The sequence below is a fragment of the Hakea prostrata genome, chromosome 8 (genome assembly GCF_041222555.1).
Source record: "Hakea prostrata isolate BN-2017 chromosome 8, UWA_Hpros_2, whole genome shotgun sequence".
In the NCBI taxonomy this organism is placed as follows: Eukaryota; Viridiplantae; Streptophyta; class Magnoliopsida; order Proteales; family Proteaceae; genus Hakea; species Hakea prostrata.
Genome location: NC_142607.1, coordinates 50,574,225 through 50,592,257, shown reverse-complemented (window position 1 = coordinate 50,592,257; position 18,033 = coordinate 50,574,225). Strand labels below are relative to the sequence as shown.

Genomic DNA, 18,033 nt, shown 5'->3' with positions numbered 1-18,033 from the left:
TGGAAGGTTACTACTGAAACATATGGATAGTTGGGGATTGATGCACAGGTTAATGAGCTACGAAAAGAAGCTTCATGAGACTACCCAAAAGGAACTAACTGTGGCCCAATATTACGCTGAGTTGCGATCTCTTTGGCAAGAGTTGGATCATTATGGGGATTATCACCCCACTAATCCAGATGATGTGACTAGGAAGCACGTTGATAAGATTCGGGTATATGACTTCGTGGTAAGTTTAAATGTGGAGTATGATCATATCAAAGTGCAAGTATTAAGTCGTTCTCCCTTTCCTACACTAGAACAATCTTATGCCCTTGTTCAGTGTGAAGAAAGCAGTCGATTAGCCATGCTTCATGCTCCTATTGTGGAGAAATCAGTCTTACAGTCGGTTAGCATTAAATCTGATTCAGCTAAGGAGATTGTAAAGTGTGAGCACTGTTACAGACCATATCATACCAAGGCCAATTGTTGGAAGCTCTAAGGGAAGCCTGCTGATTTTGAGCAAAAAAGAGCACAAAGAAGGGAAAAACCGAAAGCTAATCTTTTTGAGACAATTTCCACAACACCCTCTGTAGACATTGGATTCTCACAGGAGGAGTTTGCTACTCGCAACATATTCTTGTAGTTTTCTATTGCCGGTACAGCCTCTACTACTGCTTCCTCCACTACCCATACCAACTCCTACCTTGCTACTTCAAGTAAAACTTTCACAGGCTACCATGTTTCTTCAGTTTATGCCCCCTGGATCATTGATACAGGAGCCACAAATCATATGACAGATTCATCCTCTTTTTTCTTACATTATGCTCCAACTTCTAGAAAATATAAAGTTTGAATTGTTGATGACTCCTATTCTTCCATTGCTGGAAAAGGGATCATTCAACATTCTCCATCACTTTCTTTATCTAAAGTTTTACACGTTCCCTCTTTCTCTACTAACGTGTTCTCTATCAGTAGTCTTACACATGACTTGAATTGTAAAGTGACTTTTTTCCCATCTTATTGTGTCTTCCTGGATCTGGTAATGGGGAAAGAGATTGGACGTGGTAAACTAGACAATGGATTCAACAGCATTCCATAACATGGGCTCAGTATGTCCAGTATTCACAGAGTACCTAAGGTCAAGGGATGCAGCCACCCTGCCATAGCACCTATTATTAGGTTAGAGTAGGTGTGATGTGTATTATAATTTGAAATTCATTCATACAATATTGTGGTATACATACACTGTACTAGTTGTGTAATACTGACTTCTACACTTGTACTTGACTACTTGTACATTGAATTTTAGTTGTTATCCTTTTTGTGGCATTTCAATAAGAATCTTAGTATTCTCTTGCATCATATCCATATTTATATTTATTAAAATTCATGTTCCAGAGTTCCAGTTTTGCCTACATATAGTCAAGCATGGGTTGATCAAGAACACCACTTTGGGTTAGGTTTTAGCCAACATAACACTTCCCTAGAGTGTTCATTGGCCTCAAATTACGCTGGGCAGCGACAACCAGGCTAGAATAACCCCAAAAAACCCACTGAGATTAAGGGTCAAAATAAAAAAAAATAAAAAAAAAATCTGTTTTTCAGCCATCTCAGTAGGTACAAAGATGGCGAGTCAGACCAAAATTTCGAACTACAGCCGCCACAAGGTTCCCATCATGGCAGTACACCCATCTACAGTGTGATAATGAGCTGACAGGAGCAGATGACGTAGCCTCAAGTGAATGACAGCCAGAAACCATGATCCTTAGAAGAATAGCAATGAGATAAACTAGGGTTTCAAGAGATCTTGGCCATGACTAAGTCAAGTTTTTATTTAGGGCCAAAATAGAATTCTGAAACCAAATTTGAACTATTGATTAAGTCCTCTGTTTCTAATGTTGTTGTATAATAGAATGCTGATTTGAATCCCTCAATACTGAAATTAGTGTTGAGAAACACAAAATTGGTAGAATGGCTTATTGATCCATGATCTCAAGCCCTCTATTTATAATTAAGTGGAAAGTAGACTATTACAAGGAATAGAATTTTATATGAATAAAAACTCTAATTTAACTCCTATACAAACTCTTATTAGACTCCTAATAGAATCCAACACTCCCCCTCAAGTTGAGGCATAGATATTACTCATGCCCAACTTGCCTACAATAAGAAGGAAATCTCTTTCTTTCAATCCCTTAGTGAAAACATCTGCTAATTGGTCTCCAGATCTTACAAAAGGCATGCAGATAAGCCCTTGTTCCAACTTTCCTTCGACAAAAAACCTGTCAATTTCAATGTGCTTAGTTCGATCATGTTGCACCAGATTATTAGCATAGTTGTCAAGGCGTCGCCTAGGCGACGCCTTGGCGTCCTGACGGGATTATAAGGCCTGAGGCGATGGTCGCCTCAGGCAATGATCATAAGGCGGGCGCCTCAGAGATGAGGCGTCTCTGAGTCGTCGCCTCAGACGACTCGGACGCCATATTTAACGGGGCGACTGCCTTATTGGGTTTTCAAAATGGTAAATTATTTGATTCCAAATCAAAGGTGAAATTTAATTTGAAACGTAGATTCTGATCGGAAAGAATCTAATGGGTGAGTTGTTATATAGGTGTTACATATTATTTCATATTATCATTTGTAACATTAAATTAATTAATAATAAAAAATTAAAAATTAAAAAAAAAAAAAAAAAAAAGGAAAAACGAGATTGAAATCGATCGAATCGGTACTCTCAAGTCTCAACCCTATCTCGCTGTCTCTCTCTCGCTCTCTGCTACTCTCCCTCTGCAACGACTCCGACAGCGACCACCGGCGACACCAGTGACACCGGCAACAACTAGCGTCATCACCGGCGACAACCAGCGTACGGCGACAGCCAGCGTCACCGGCGACAGCCTTTGAAGAGGATTTGGACTTGGACCGTGCGACTCGGCTCTGTTTCTTCTTCTTTCTTCTGCAAGACCGCAACTCCATCGATCCGGGCTCCGCCTCTTCTTCTCGCAACCCTCCGGCGGGCAGGCAGGTCACCCTCCATCTCAGCGACGGTAAGTCGCGAATACCCTTACCGGTCACTCGATTCTATCGCACTTCCCCTCCTCATAGGCCAACGAAGGCCACTTTAGTTGCAGCGATCAAATTGCAGCGGCACGCCACCATCTCGAGCAACGGTATGTCGTCGGAATTTTTCTCTGCGATTGTAAGATTGTTACAACTTGCTTTTTCTCTCTTTTTGGTTTGGTTGTTGCAACGCCTGGTGTATGACTAATTGACTGTATTATCAACGTATAATGTTTTTTCTCCCGCGAATCTGCAATTGGCTCCTAAGCATGAATTTTTCAGAAAACCATTTGTTTCAGATCAAACAGAGAGAATTTGAGATTGATGCTTTGTTTCCATCAGCTTGCGGAAGAAACCTCGCTCTTCTTTACAGCCCCTGGTTCACCCTTGCATGATTGCTCCGCTTTACCCGAAACCCAAAACAAAAACACAAATTAACTTCAGATTAATTCATACCAACATTTCTAAACATTTATAATTTGATGATCACAATAGAAACTAACCTCGCAGCAGGCTCCCGGTTCACTCAATATCCGTTCCGATTCTGAATTTCTGATTTGCTTGTGGTGGATCCTCATTAACAATTGCATCTGCTGATCAGCTTCATCACCATGTTCAGTAATTTTTTTAGTCACCATCTTCATCTTATATTTTCTGATTTTTCAGAATAGAAGCTTGGTATCATTATCAACTTTATTATTGTTTTTAATTTTGGCTGATTATATGTGTATGTTTCATGATTTTTGTTGTAGATATTTACTAGTTATTTAAAATGACCTCAAGGCCCTCAAGTGATAATCAAGCGGCTGCTCCTAGTCAGCCTATTCCTAGTGGGGGTGAAGCCTATGATCCTCAAAAGACCCAAAGAGAAAGGCCAAGTCAAATGACCCAGGGTGGAAATATGGGTATGGCCGGATGTTGCGATAGGAATACAGTGGATGCGGTGTGCAACAAAAACTTTAAAGGAGGAATTAAAAGATTGAAACAACATCTAGTGGGTGGATATGGGGATGTTGTGAAGTGCACCAAGACCACTGCAGCAATTGCCCAAGAGATGAATGCAATGTTGATGAAAAATAAAAAGAGGGCTGTTGTTATTGATTTGGATAATGAGGAGTATGATGACATTCAAATTGGAGAAGAACATCCTATTCCCGCCCTTAGGCCCTCAGTGGAGGAACTACATTACCAGTGTGGGGTCCGAGGTCGAGGTGTGCTCCAAGATACCAAGCTCGGGACTGCATCAAAGAAACCGAAAAGTGCCCTTAATAAGGCACCGAAGGGGTCCATGGATAAGCATGTTAGACGCACACTCGAAGAACTTGTTGAAGAAAGGAGGGCTAAGGGTGCTACTCAAACAACCATCTTGAATAGAATGAGATCTCCTGAAGAAAAGAAGCGAGTGGATAACCACATTGCTGATTGGATGTATCAGTGTGGCATTCCATTCAATGCAGTTAAAGCTAAAAGCTTTGAGGTGATGGTTGAGTCTATTGCACAATATGGTTCTGGGTATAAGCCCCCAAGTTACCATGAAGTCAGGGTGCCTTTGTTGAAGAGTGCAAAAGAAAGAACAATGGAGATAAGGAAAAATTATGAAAAGTATTGGAGGAAGTATGGATGCACACTCATGTCTGATGGGTGGACTGACAAAAAGGGTAGGCATCTCATCAATTTTCTTGTCAATTGTCCAGAGGGAACATTCTTCCTTGGTTCTGTGGATGCATCTAGCCAGGTGCAAGATGCAAACATGCTCTTTCAGTTATTGGATAGAAAAGTTGAAGAAGTTGGGGAAGACCATGTACTTCAAGTGGTGACCGATAATGCCTCAAATTACAAAGCACGGGGGCATTATTAATGGAGAAGAGGACTAAATTATATTGGACTCCTTGTGCAGCCCATTGTCTTGATTTGATGTTAGAGGACATTGGGAATTTGAAACAATATAAGAAAGTGATAATTCGGGGAAGAGAATTACCACTTTCATTTATAGGCACACAAGATCGAGGCCTAGAGAGAAGACAAATGGCAGAGATCTTGTGAGGGCTGCAGTGACTAGGTTTGCCACTTCATTCTTGACATTGCAAAGCTTGTTGAAACACAAGGATGATTTAAGGCACTTATTCATTTCTAAGGAGTGGACAAATTCCAATTTGTCCAAGAGAACGAGGAAGAAAGTAGCTGAAACAACTCTACAGCATTTTGGCATGGTGTGGAGGATTGTATTAGAGCATCACAACCTCTTATGATTGTATTGAGGATTGTGGATGCTGATGAAAGACCCGCCGCGAAGTGTTTGTAGCCATGCAAGAGGCCAAGAAAAAAATAAAGGACAATTTTGGAGGCAAAGAACGACTCCGAAAGAAAGTCATACAAATCATTGATAGGCGATGGGAGTGCCAGGATGGAGAGACCCTATATGGTGCAGCCTATTTCTTGAATCCTGGGAAGTTCTACAACTTAGATGATGTAGATGATTATGAGTTGATGACTTCTCTCCAAACTTCTTTCAATGAAGTTATTGGAAGACTAGTGCCCGATGCACATCAACAAGATAAGATATTGTCCCATGTAGATGACTATAAGGAAGCTAGAGGTCCTTTCTCCACAGCTATGGCTATCGACAGCGACAACTATGAGTCCTCGTAAGTTTTTACTTGTATATTTTATTTTTAGTTATACTTATTTGGTTTGTAACTCTACCTATTATGTTAATCTTTTTTTTTTAATACTATAGTTGCATGGTAGGGTACACATGGAGGAATTGCTTTTGAGCTTACAAAGATTGCACGGAGGATACTAGGCCTTTGTTGTTCTTCCTCTGGTTGTGAACGGAATTGGAGCACATTTGAGTTTGTAAGTATTAAGTGATTCAAGTATTTAAAACACTTTTAAATTTAAATTTAGAAGAATGACTTGGGATTCTTTTCAATTGCTTATGAATTCAGATTCACACCAAGAAGAGGAATAGGCTGGAACATGAAAGGTTGAATGATCTAGCTTTTGTTCAGAACAATCGCCGTCTTCAAGAAAGGTTCGATGAAAGGCGATTAAAGATTAGAAATTATGATCCACTACTCCGATGAGCTTGACTGGAGCGGTGAGTGGATGGTTAATCAGCCCGATGATTTAGTCCATCCCGAGGGTGATCTTACTGAGCACCGTGATAGAGCTATAGGGGCATCTTCATCACTGAGGGCCAAAATAGACCGAGGAGAGGTCAACCAAGTGGATCAACATCGGTGGAGACCGTGGAGTTAATATATGTTACTCACGCGCGGCCGCAGGTCTTTGGAGAGGGTGGTTGAGGAAGAGGAACATGACTCGAGTCCGATGGAGACATGGAAGAAGAGGAAGACTTGCATGATGATGAGAACATTGCAGATGATTTTGGTTTGAGGTCTACCTCTTTGGAGCAACAACAAGTTCGAGAAGATCTCCCACTGCTACCAATTTAATTGATGATGATTATGACTAGCTGACTTATACTTTTCTATTGGGAATTTTGGATATGAATTGTGGATTTTTATTGGGAATTTTGGATATGGGTGTGTTGGTATATTTGGGCTTTGGATTTTAGATTTTAGATATAAGTGGGACTGTTTGCTTAAATATTTAAAACTTTCTATTTAGATATAATATGCTTTGTTTCATTTTCTTCTTTTACTTGTGAGGATATTTGGCTACAGCTCGACAATGTAGAAGAGGTGGAGTTGTAGGTGATGGTGGAGGTGGAGCCATGGAGTTGTAGGTGGTGCTAGTGTTGGTGACATTTAATGAAGGTATGTTGTCTAGTGTTTATTTGTTTTGTTCATGCATCTATGTGTTTACTATTTAGTATTTAGTTACATTTTATCGTATCTTGATTCTTGTTAATGATAGCATGATACTTGAAATTTATTTAGGACCTACTATGTGTTGTTTGTAGTATGTTAGATGACTTGAGGTAGGCTAAATGGTTAATATTAGTTTTTTTATTATATATAAGATATGTTTTATAATGAATTAGTGTATGAGATGTACACTAAAACGCCTCGACCGCCTCAAAAGCGCCTCGGAGGGCGCCTCATCGACTCATCGCCCCAACTAGCTAAAACCGCCTCGCATCGCCTCGTCGCCGTGACAACTATGATTATTAGCAATACTAATAGCAGCCTTGTTGTCACAATATAACATCATAGGGTTTGGAACTTGGACTCCAATATCTTGCAGCAAGCCTTTCAACCATAGTAGCTCACAAACTCCATGAACCATAGCTCTATATTCAGCTTCAGTACTAGATAAAGCTACCACATTCTGTTTCTTACTTCTCCAAGTAACTAGATTACCTCCAATAAAGGTACAGTAACTTGAAATTGACTTTCCGTCTGGAGATCCAGCCTAGTCTACATCAATGTATGCTTCTACTTTTAGATTATTAGTGGGTGACAAAAGTATTCCTTTTCCAGGAGTTCCCTTCAAATACTGTAGTATTCTGATAACAGCCTTCATATGAGCTAAATATGGATCATGCATGAATTGACTCACTATACCTACAGCATAAGCGATGTCTGGCCTGGTGTGGGACAAGTAAATAAGCTTCCCTTCCAGCCTTTGGTATCTTCCTTTGTCCACTGGTTCTCCCTCTTTTTCTTTAAGTTTAGCTCCAGCTTCAATAAGGGTATCAACTGCTTTACACCCCAACATTCCCACTTCTGATAATAGATCTAGGACATACTTTCTTTGGGATAGGAATATACCTTTATTTGATCGAGCCACCTCAATCCCTAAGAAATACTGTAACTTCCCTAGATCTGTAATTTCAAACTCTCTGCCAAGAAAGTCCTTCAACTTTTGAATTTCTTCACTATCATTCCCTGTGATGACAATATCGTCTACATAGACAATGAGAAGTGTGATGTTAGTACTTGACTTCTTGACAAATAGTGTATGATCAGCATTGCTTTGCTTGTACCCAATAGAAGTCATTGCCTTCAGGAGGCGTCCAAATCAGCATCTAGGAGACTGCTTTAACCCATAAAGTGACCTCTTTAATCGACAAACTTTCCCTGCAGTATTGTCATCGGAGAAACCATGTGGGATTTTCATATAGACCTCTTCTGCTAATTCCCCATGTAAGAAGGCATTATTTACGTCTAGTTGGTGCAAGTTCCAGTGTTTGTTCACAGCTACAGACAACAGAACTCTGACAGTATTTAGTTTTGCAACAGGGGCAAAAGTCTCCTGATAATCAATCCCATAGGTCTGGGTGAACCCCTTTGCAACTAGTCTAGCTTTGAACTTGTTGATTGATCCATCCATATTTTGTTTAACCACAAATACCCATTTGCAGCCCACTGGTTTTTTTCCTGGAGGAAGTGTAACCAGCTCCCAAGTGTTATTTTTCTTCATTGCCTGCATTTCCTCTACCATAGATGCCTTCCATCTCTTATCAGCATAGGCTTCCTGCCAACTTTTAGGAACAGATACAGATGACAGAGAGGATATAAAAGCACGGTAGGAGTCAGACAAAGAGTTATAAGAAACATATTTAGCTATGGGATGTTGAGTACAAGATCTGACCCCTTTTCTAACAGCAATAGGAAGATCAGAAGAAGATACCTCAGTAGAATCTGATTCGGAGCGGGGAGACTGAAGTGGTAACGTATCACCTTTCTCCACCTGCTTTAGCCGGTTGTATTTCTTCCTCTGATAAGTCTGTACCTCCTTATTCGGGTCAATTTGGTTTTGAAAGACCCTAACAGTGTGTCTCACAGGACTGGTCTCCCCCTAACTAGGTTCTTCACATGGTTCAAAAATCGAAGGGGGAGGATTAGAGTCCTCAGGTATACTGGCCGAAGTCTCCCCCTGGTTAGGAAACTCTTCTGGGACTCGTAAGTTGTGTTGGTGTGTGATAGGAAGATCTAGAGTCGGAAAGAACACCTCTCCTCTAGGACTCTCCCCCTGGAGAGGTGTATAGTAAGGGCAAAACTCATGAAAAATTACATCCATGAATACAATGGTTTTCCTGGAAGGAGGATGATAACATTTGTACCCTTTTTGAGTAGCAGAATACCCCAAAAATATGCAGCGTAGGCCGCGGGGAGCAAGCTTACTCTGGTGGGCTGTGATTCTGGCATAACACACACATCCAAAAACCTTTGGGGGAATAACAAAAGAAGAGGCTCCCTGAAAAATCTCAGGACATTTAAAACCAAGTATCCTACTGGGCATCCTATTCATAAGGTAAGAAGCAGTGAGTATAGCATCACCCCAGTATTGGTCAGGTACATTCATAGCAATCATAATGGAACGGGCTATCTCTAAGAGATGCCGATTCTTCCTTTCGGCAACCCCATTTTGGGCAGCCATATCAACGCAGCTGGTTTGATGTATTATGCCAAAGTCAGAGAGATATCTTTGAAATTCACCATCAATATACTCTGTGCCATTATCACTGCGAAGGATCTTCACAGTGGCATTGAACTGAGTTTTAATCATATTATGAAAATCACGAAAACATCGGAAAACCTCATTTTTTTTGTTTTAAAAGATAAATCCATGTAGAACGAGAGTGACAATCAATAAAAGTAACAAAGTACCTATGGCCAGTAATAGACACACATCGACAGGGACCCCACACATCAGTATGAATTAGCATAAAAGGAACAGGTTTTCTATTATGAAGAGAAGGTAAATAAGTAGAACGAGTCTGCTTCGCAAAAATGCAGGCTTCACAAAAAAAAATTATCCTCATTACAAGAAGAAACCAAATCAGGAAATATTTTTTTAAGAGTTCCTAAAGGGGGATGACCTAGCCTACGGTGCCACTGATGAAGGTCTGATATTACCGAATGGACCGGATTAGAAGATGTAGTCAATGCAGAAGTAGATCCTCCAATCGTCTCGAGCAAATAAAGTCCGTTGTCTAGTTTACCACATCCAATCTTCTTCCCCGTGACCAGATCCTGGAAGACACAGTAAGATGGGGAAAATGTCACTTTACAATTCAAGTCATGTGTAAGACTACTGATAGAGAGCAAGTTAGTAGAGAAAGAGGGAACATGTAAAACTTTAGACAAAGAAAGTGATGGAGAATGCTGAATGGTCCCTTTTCCAGCAATGGAAGAATAGGAGCCATCAGCAATTCGAACTTTATCCTTTCCAGAAGTTGGAGAATATTGTAAGAAAGATGTGGATAAACATGTCATATGATCTGTGGCTCCTATATCAATGATCCAAGGAGTAGAAACTGAAGAAGCTTGAAAGCCTGTAAAAGTTTTACCTAAAGTAGCAAGGTAGGAGTTGGTATGGGTAGTAGAGGAAGCAATGTTCGAAGCTGTACCGGCAGTAGAAGACTGCATAATACATCGTAGAGTAGCGAACTCATCTTGTGAAAAACCAACGTCTGCAGAGGGTGTGGTGGAAACTGTCTCAGAGAGATTAGCCTTTGGTTTTCCTTTTCTTTGTGCTCGTTTTTCTCAAAATCAGCAGGCTTCCCATGTAGTTTCCAACAATTTTCCTTTGTATGATATGGTTTGTGACAATGCTCACACTTGACAATCTCCTTAATCGGATCAGATTTATTGTGAACAGACTGTAAAGCTGATTTCTCCATAATAGGAGTATGAAGCATGGCTAATCGACGACTTTCCTCACATTGAACAAGAGCATAAGACTGTTCTAGTGTAGGAAAGGGAGAACGACTTAAGACTTGTACTCTGATCTCATCGTACTCCACGTTCAAACCTGCCAAGAAGTCATATACTCGAATCTTATCAATGTGCTTCTTATAAGTCGCCACATCATCTGGATTAGTAGGGTGATAATCCCCATAATGATCCAAATCTTGCCAAAGAGATCGCAACTCAGCATAATAGTGGGCCATAGTCAGTTCCTTTTGGATAGTCTCATGAAGCTTCTTTCGTAGCTCATAAATTTGTGCATCATTCCCCAACTGTCCATATGTTTCAGTAGTAGCCTTCCAGATTTGGGCAGCAGTATCAAGTAATAGATATCCACATGCAATATTTGGAATCATGGAATTCAAGAGAAATGACATAATAAGAGAGTCATTCGAGATCCATTTATCTGTGAAACGCCTGTGGTGGTAGGTTTGATAGTGGTGCCCGTAATGTATCCAACAAGTCCTCTTTCAACAATAGTTATGTAAGCAGATCGGGACCAAATCAAATAATTTGTCCCATCAAATCTTACAGAAAGAGAATGAAGAGTGGGATAGTGTTCAGGGCCGGTGGGAGCAGTAGTACCCTCGATAGTTGCCATGTTGAAAAAATTGTCTGCAATTTCTTCAGTCTTCACCTTTTGAAAAAAAACTAAAACGTCGCAGAACGCAATAGCCAAATCACAAAAAAAAAAAAAATTATAAATACCCTTTTTTTTTTGGCTTAATAGAACCAGAGAAAAAAACTGGTCTGAAGTTGGTTGGTCTTGTATATTTTAGATAATGAACCAAGAACTGAACCAAACTAAAAACCGAACCAGAGGTTGAACCCAAAAAACCAACCAAATAACCAATCGATATCTTCTTCCTCACAAGGTCACACCTGAAAAAATCAAAGACGATAAAGGTTACCTAGTTCGATGGTAGAGGCGAATGCCGGAGGCAATGGTAGAGGTGCAGCGATCGATCGAAATTCTTCTAGTGCAGCGATCGATCGAAACTCAAGATAGAAGAAGATGGGTTTTCTGCAATGGTAGAGGTGCAGCGATCGATCGAAACTCAAGATAAAAGAAGATGGGTTTTCTGCGATGGTAGAGGTGCAGCGATCGATCGAAATTCTTCTGGTGATCGAAACTCAGAAGAAGAAGAAGATAGAAGAAGATGGGTTTGCGGAGTTCTTCTGCTCTTCTTTCTTCCTTTTTGTTCTGTTCTTGGTCTTTTCTAATAGAACTCAGTGCAGCGGAACTTGAAGAACTGCCAGAAAAAAGGCGATGGGTTTGAAAAAATTAGAAGGAGCTTCAACAGTGAGCGATAGGTTTGAAGAACTGCAATGGATTTGAAGAAATTAGAAGGAGGTAAGTCTTCAATAGCGAGAGAGAGATTTTTGCTTTTCTTCTCTTTTTTTTTCTCTTCCCTAATCGAACTTAGGCTCTGATGCCATGTTGAGAAACACAAAATTGGTAGAATGGCTTATTGATCCATGATCTCAAGCCCTCTATTTATAATTAAGTGGAAAGTAGACTATTACAAGGAATAGAATTTTATATGAATACAAACTCTAATTTAACTCCTATACAAACTCTTATTAGACTCCTAATAGAATCCAACAATTAGAGTGATGGTTACAGGGGAATCAAATTGGGCTCCATCAACACCTTGTTCTTAGGGGTAGGGTTTGCAGAAACAGCAATTTGAAATAAGGGAAAGGTGAATGGGAGTAAGGCTGACTTGTTACTTACCTGTAACCAAGTCTGGTAATGGCTGAGATGAAGATGGGATGGTGAAGGAAGGCTGCAAGCACTGCTGAAGGACAAAACCTTCAGTTTGAACCACTAGATTGCTTACTCAACCACCTGGAAGTACCTTAACACTTATGAGAAGCTCTCCTAACACCTTGCTCTTAGGCGGCAACACTCTTTATTAATTGTATTGTAAAATCTCATTTCTATCACATGCACAAGTGTTGTACCGACTTTTCTAGTTGTACTCAAAATAGAAATTAATTTGAGAGAGGACCCTTAGTACTAAATACTAACCTAACAAGGATGTTAACTCATGTGTATCAGGCCCTAGATAAGAATTATTTAATGAAGGTGTATCAGCGCCTAATAAGGTCTGTTTAATTAAGGTACATTACTCTTGATATGCTTGACCTAATTTAAACAAAATAAATAACACACTTGTGTACTTAGCCTAAACACTAAGCTATGCCCGTAGAATAGGCACATGACCACATAAACCTGCTGAACAAAGGCCCCAAACCCATATCTAGCAAACCTAGTTGATTTCATAGGGAAATAGGCCAATTTTGTGTTGGACCAGCATCAGCAGATCTTTAAAACCCTTCCATCAAACTTAAAACACAGACATAACAAGAGTGCTCACCTAGTATGCAGCATGGCACCTCAAAAAATGGTGTCTGAAAACTGAACTACACCAGACATACTACTAGAAATGGAATTCTTTAAGGTTCAGTTATATTTAATACCGTTGTCCAGTGTCACCTGGACCCAGAAAAGGATCAAGGTTCTAGTTTCAGCTTTGAGCCTGGTTCTGACCAGGCTTGAAATCGAAATATTTCACAGACTGAAACTTTGGTTGAAACCCAGAAGGTGTTTGTAGATGATTTTGAGGTTCAAACAGTCAAATTAGGTCCCAAAAATTGTAGGATACCTTGCTTTAGGCCATCTAAACATAGTGGAAATCCTTAGATTGTAAAAACACAACTATCGAAAATAGTAGTTTTGACTTCAGAGATTGCAGTAAACATTTTAGGCTGTTCTATACATTTACTAACCTGGCCTATTAATGTAGAGTGTGGGATGAATCAAACCAGCCCCAACTGGACCAACTGGACCAAGTCAAACCGGACCAGTAGGTCTTCTAGAAGGCCCAAAAGAGAACTATGAGAAGCAAAAACACTGTTCATGTGGACAGTGTTAGAGGCTTACAGCCCTTATTTTGCCTGGGTGAAGGATACTACAAATCTTGTGGGACCCAAGACACCAAGACCATATCAGGTGAAGACCTTATTTACTTACAATTTTCATGTCAATCCTAGTTGCTAAATGTTAGTTTCTATTTTAGTAATTCATGCATGTGGCTAAAATAGGAAAGCTTTTTAGCTTCTAATTTTAATTTTTAGCAACTTTCTAATTTTAATTTTGGCAACTTCTATTTTGTTACAGCTGAGAATATTAACCACTCAACTCAGCAAAGCCTAGTTTCTATTTTAATATTTATGAGCTTCTAGTTTTTGGCTTGTTCTATAAATATGTAAAGGCTGTTCTCAGAGAAAATGATGTCCTACTTGCCAAGCCATGAAACATACCACCTGGACCCAGAAGCTCTAGCTGCTCCAACTCTAGAGGTACCAGTTCCTGCACTAACTATGCCCCTATCTTGCTCCTCAGCAAATGATGCCCTACTTGCCATTGTCCGGCATAAATCCCTAGCCTTTGTAGCAGTCTCAATGTCATCAAGCACAAATACAGGATCATCATCACCATCACCACCTCGATATGAACTATGAAGGCCTCACTGCCTCCTCCACCTCGATATGAATGAGGCCCCAAAAGTTCTGAAATTTTCAAACAAGACAAATGAATATTTTGATCAAGTTTCTTGTAACTTTCATTCTGGCCATATTTTTCATTACAATGACCTCAAAACATTTGGAATCTCGCAAAATTTTGCAAGATTTCAAACCGTGCCCATAGCTGCAGCCTATTCTTCAACTCCTGCTCATCTTCCTGTCTTACTTTTCTGTTTCTTATAATTATAGTTTACAGTTATGACAATAAATGTGGAAGGAAATTGCACAAATATCACTGGATGTCTAACTTTCAGTATTCATACAAGCCTCAGGGATTCACCAATTTCATTTGGTCCATTAAATGCTCTCGAGTATTTCTAGAACTATAAAAGATCACCATGGATTTGGCCACCAAACCATGGTGCAACCTAGATTTAGTAATAAGAAGAGGACCCTTTGGCGAGGATAACCAGTTATATGGGTTAAGTTGTTTGCTAGTTCTTGTAAAATGAAACTATTCTAGCTTTGCTCCTCTGTAGGCTTGTTGCATCTTCTTATTTCAGGATATCAACAAATTTTTTATTATAATGAGGGGGAAATTTTGCAATTTTAAAATGTCAATGAGATAAAATGGTTTCTCCAGATTGGAAAACCCTTTCAACAGATCTTCCTCTGAGGGAAATCACATCAGTCAAATATAATAGCTCTTTATTAGGGATAAGAGCCAAGATGCAACGGTAAGGTTGTTCCATTGTGACAATGGCCAAGGTTTTGAGTCTGGAAACAGCCTCTTCGCAATGTAGGGGCAATCCTACATACATTATGACCACTCCCAGACTCCAAAATGGTGAAGCCCTCATGCACTGGTACACCCCTCAGCTATTCACATTATAATAATCTTTGCTTTGAAGGAGCTTTGGGAATTAGAAATAGTTGAGACAAACAGCTTCAATTAAAAAAGAAGAAGAAGAAGAAGAAGAAGAAGAAGAAGAAGGACAAACAGCTTCAATAGTGGAAACATTTAATGCCAATGTTATGGGTGAAAGTCAATCTTAGAGAAGAGAAGAGCACTTATAGAAATACTAATACAAATACAAATATGAGACAAAACCACATTCATTAGATCATGCAAGTATAAGAGAAAAGCATGTAAAAGAATAGTAGTTAATAAAATATCCATACCTAAGCTTTCCAAGGACAATTCCAGATTCATTAGATCTTTGCAAACCAATATCTTCAGGAGAGATGATCTCATAGGTACTTTTGTGTTTAAGCATTCCATCCTACAAAATAAGACAATCTTAAGAAATCAACTTTTCATGTATATTATAAATTTCTTGACACAACATGATAATCTGTTAAAAAAACATGGATGTTCTTTCTGAGTTTCAGGCCCTTCAACATCTGGTCCCCTCGTTTTTCTGATAAATAGCAGGTTAGAGTAATTGAACCCTTTAGAGCTAGGGGTGTAAACGGATCAGATTCGGATCGGGTAGTGGAAATACCATATCCGCATCCTATTATATTCAGACGGATTCGAATAATATCCTATCGGTTTCTGGACGGATTCAATCGAATAGGTATTTCTTTAAGTAGATTCTTCTAAATGGGTATGAATACAGATTGAATACAAGTTTTCGACTACCTATTGACATATTTACCATTATATTTGTGAAGGTTAGGTTTGAAATTTAAGAACTTAGCAACTTTGATATTTATTTTAGTAGAAAATCTAGAAAAATATTCACATATCTCAAGTAAAATAAAAAATTAATAAAAATAAGAAAACAAATCCAAATAAGTAACTTAATCGGATAATTTTATCGAACGGATAATAATCAGTCGGAAAGGGGTATTAACATATCAGCATCCTATTACTAATCGGATTTGGATACCCCTAAACGGATACGGATGCAAATTTGGAGGTGGATTTCAGTTATCCATTTACACCCCTATTTACAATATATTAAAACATGGCATAATTTTTAACAAGGTAGTCATTGATGTCAAAATCGCTTGTGACATTTCCTGAAGTTACAAGATAGTATGAACCATCCATTTTCATGGTTTTTCCTATCCAGATCATCTGTCCCTGCTCAGAGATTGAAGAATGCACAGTGACGTGCAGTCCTAGTACACATGCATGGACATATCTGGGGTGAATGTCAATACAAGGTATTTGCTTTAAGTAGACTGAAATTTTGACATAAGGCTGATCTAGATGATGTCCTCTCTATGTAACAAATGGAATGGACAAATAGTCCATGTAGCACAACCGATGCTTTGTGAATTGGAAGAGTTCCAGAGGCTTGAAACAATAATTTTTCAGCTTTTTATAAGTAAAATGTAGTATAATTATTTCCATTTTTAAAGTACACTAAGTTTGTTCCTATGTTGTTTTAAAGGAATACATCACATTATCACAACACTCCGATCACATCCCCCAACTCTATCCACCCAATTGTAGTTTTTTGCACAACACCAGCCTTTATATCCCCTCCTTTATTCAAGACTGAACATAGGTGATGTAGTGTCAATTGCAGGCGATCAACCAAGAACCTTGCCATATGGGGTGGTTCTGAGATGAAATCCTAGAGATGGAGAAATATTCATTTCGCTCATTTAATAGGGATGCCGCTAGGATTGAACCTAGATGGATTGGTACAGCCGTACAGGAGCTGTCCTAGCTTCCTTGGAGTTTGGTATTATTCTTTTTTTTTTTTTTTTTTTTTTTTTTTTTTTTGGGGGGGGGGGTGGGGGTAGGAGTTTGGTAGGTTTTGAGAGAGCCGTTTGGGAGATATCTAAGTTCTTGATTCTTAGGGCTTCAAGAACTCAAATAGGTTTTGAGAGGGTTGTTTGGGAAATATCTAAGTTCTTTATCCTCAGGGCTCAAGAACTCAAATTTCAAGAAAGTGCTCGTTTTAGGGTTTTGAAAAAAATGTAGATAGATGGGGGGGGGGGGAAGAATCAAGATTTGGATTAATCTTAGACGCATCAAAAGCGAGGATGTAGAGTACTAACACAGGATAAGGACATTTTAGAGAGATTGGGAGACCATTTTTATAATCTTCTAAATGGATGTACACTGATTGATAGGACAGATTTTGAAGTGGGGGGAATCTTGTCATGAATACCTACAGCAACGTGACAGGAGAAATCAAGGAGGCCCTATGAAAGATGAAAGGAGGTAAAACCCCAAGATCAGACGAGATCCCAATTGAACTATGGAATCACTTAGTGGCACAGGGAGTAACTTGGATAACAAAGTAGTTTAACAAGATTTAGAGTACCAAAAAAAATGTCAGATGAGTGGAAGAGAACTACCATAGTGCCAATTTTTAAGAATAAAGGTGATATCCAAATATGTCACAAAACTCCAGTGGTTCCGATAGAAATCTCGAACACCAGCCATCAATGGTGTGAGAATTCTAGAGTTCTTGTCAACAGAATAAAGTGCATAAACAGAGTGTCACCTGAAGGGGACAACTTAGCTTTCTCACAGTCAACTACACACGGGTCATAGTGCAATGCGTCACATCTGGGGATGCAAAATCTCAAGCCATTTTGAAGTTGAAACCAAAGTAAGTTATGAGCATTCAGTGGTTTCAACTGAATCTCAAACACCACATTCATTCATGTTGTGAGAAGTCTTGCCCACTTGTCAACGTAATTGGGTAAACATTGCACTGTTTACAGGGGACCATAGCTAACCTTTGCTCACTATTCACCACAAGGGGTCATAGTGCAACATGTCATTTACAAGATGCACGACCTAGCGTAATGTCAAAAATAC

General features: G+C 39.4%; 1 protein-coding gene across 1 annotated transcript in view; it reads right to left on the bottom strand.

The window, feature by feature from the left end:
- Positions 1-18,033, bottom strand: part of LOC149008458 (2-isopropylmalate synthase A-like) — a 70,918-nt gene that overhangs the window by 46,226 nt on the left and 6,659 nt on the right. Inside the window, exon 6 of the mRNA XM_089167489.1 lies at positions 15,423-15,523. Within this exon, the coding sequence (XP_089023615.1) occupies positions 15,423-15,523 (101 nt within the window). The remainder of the gene's footprint in view (positions 1-15,422; positions 15,524-18,033) is intronic.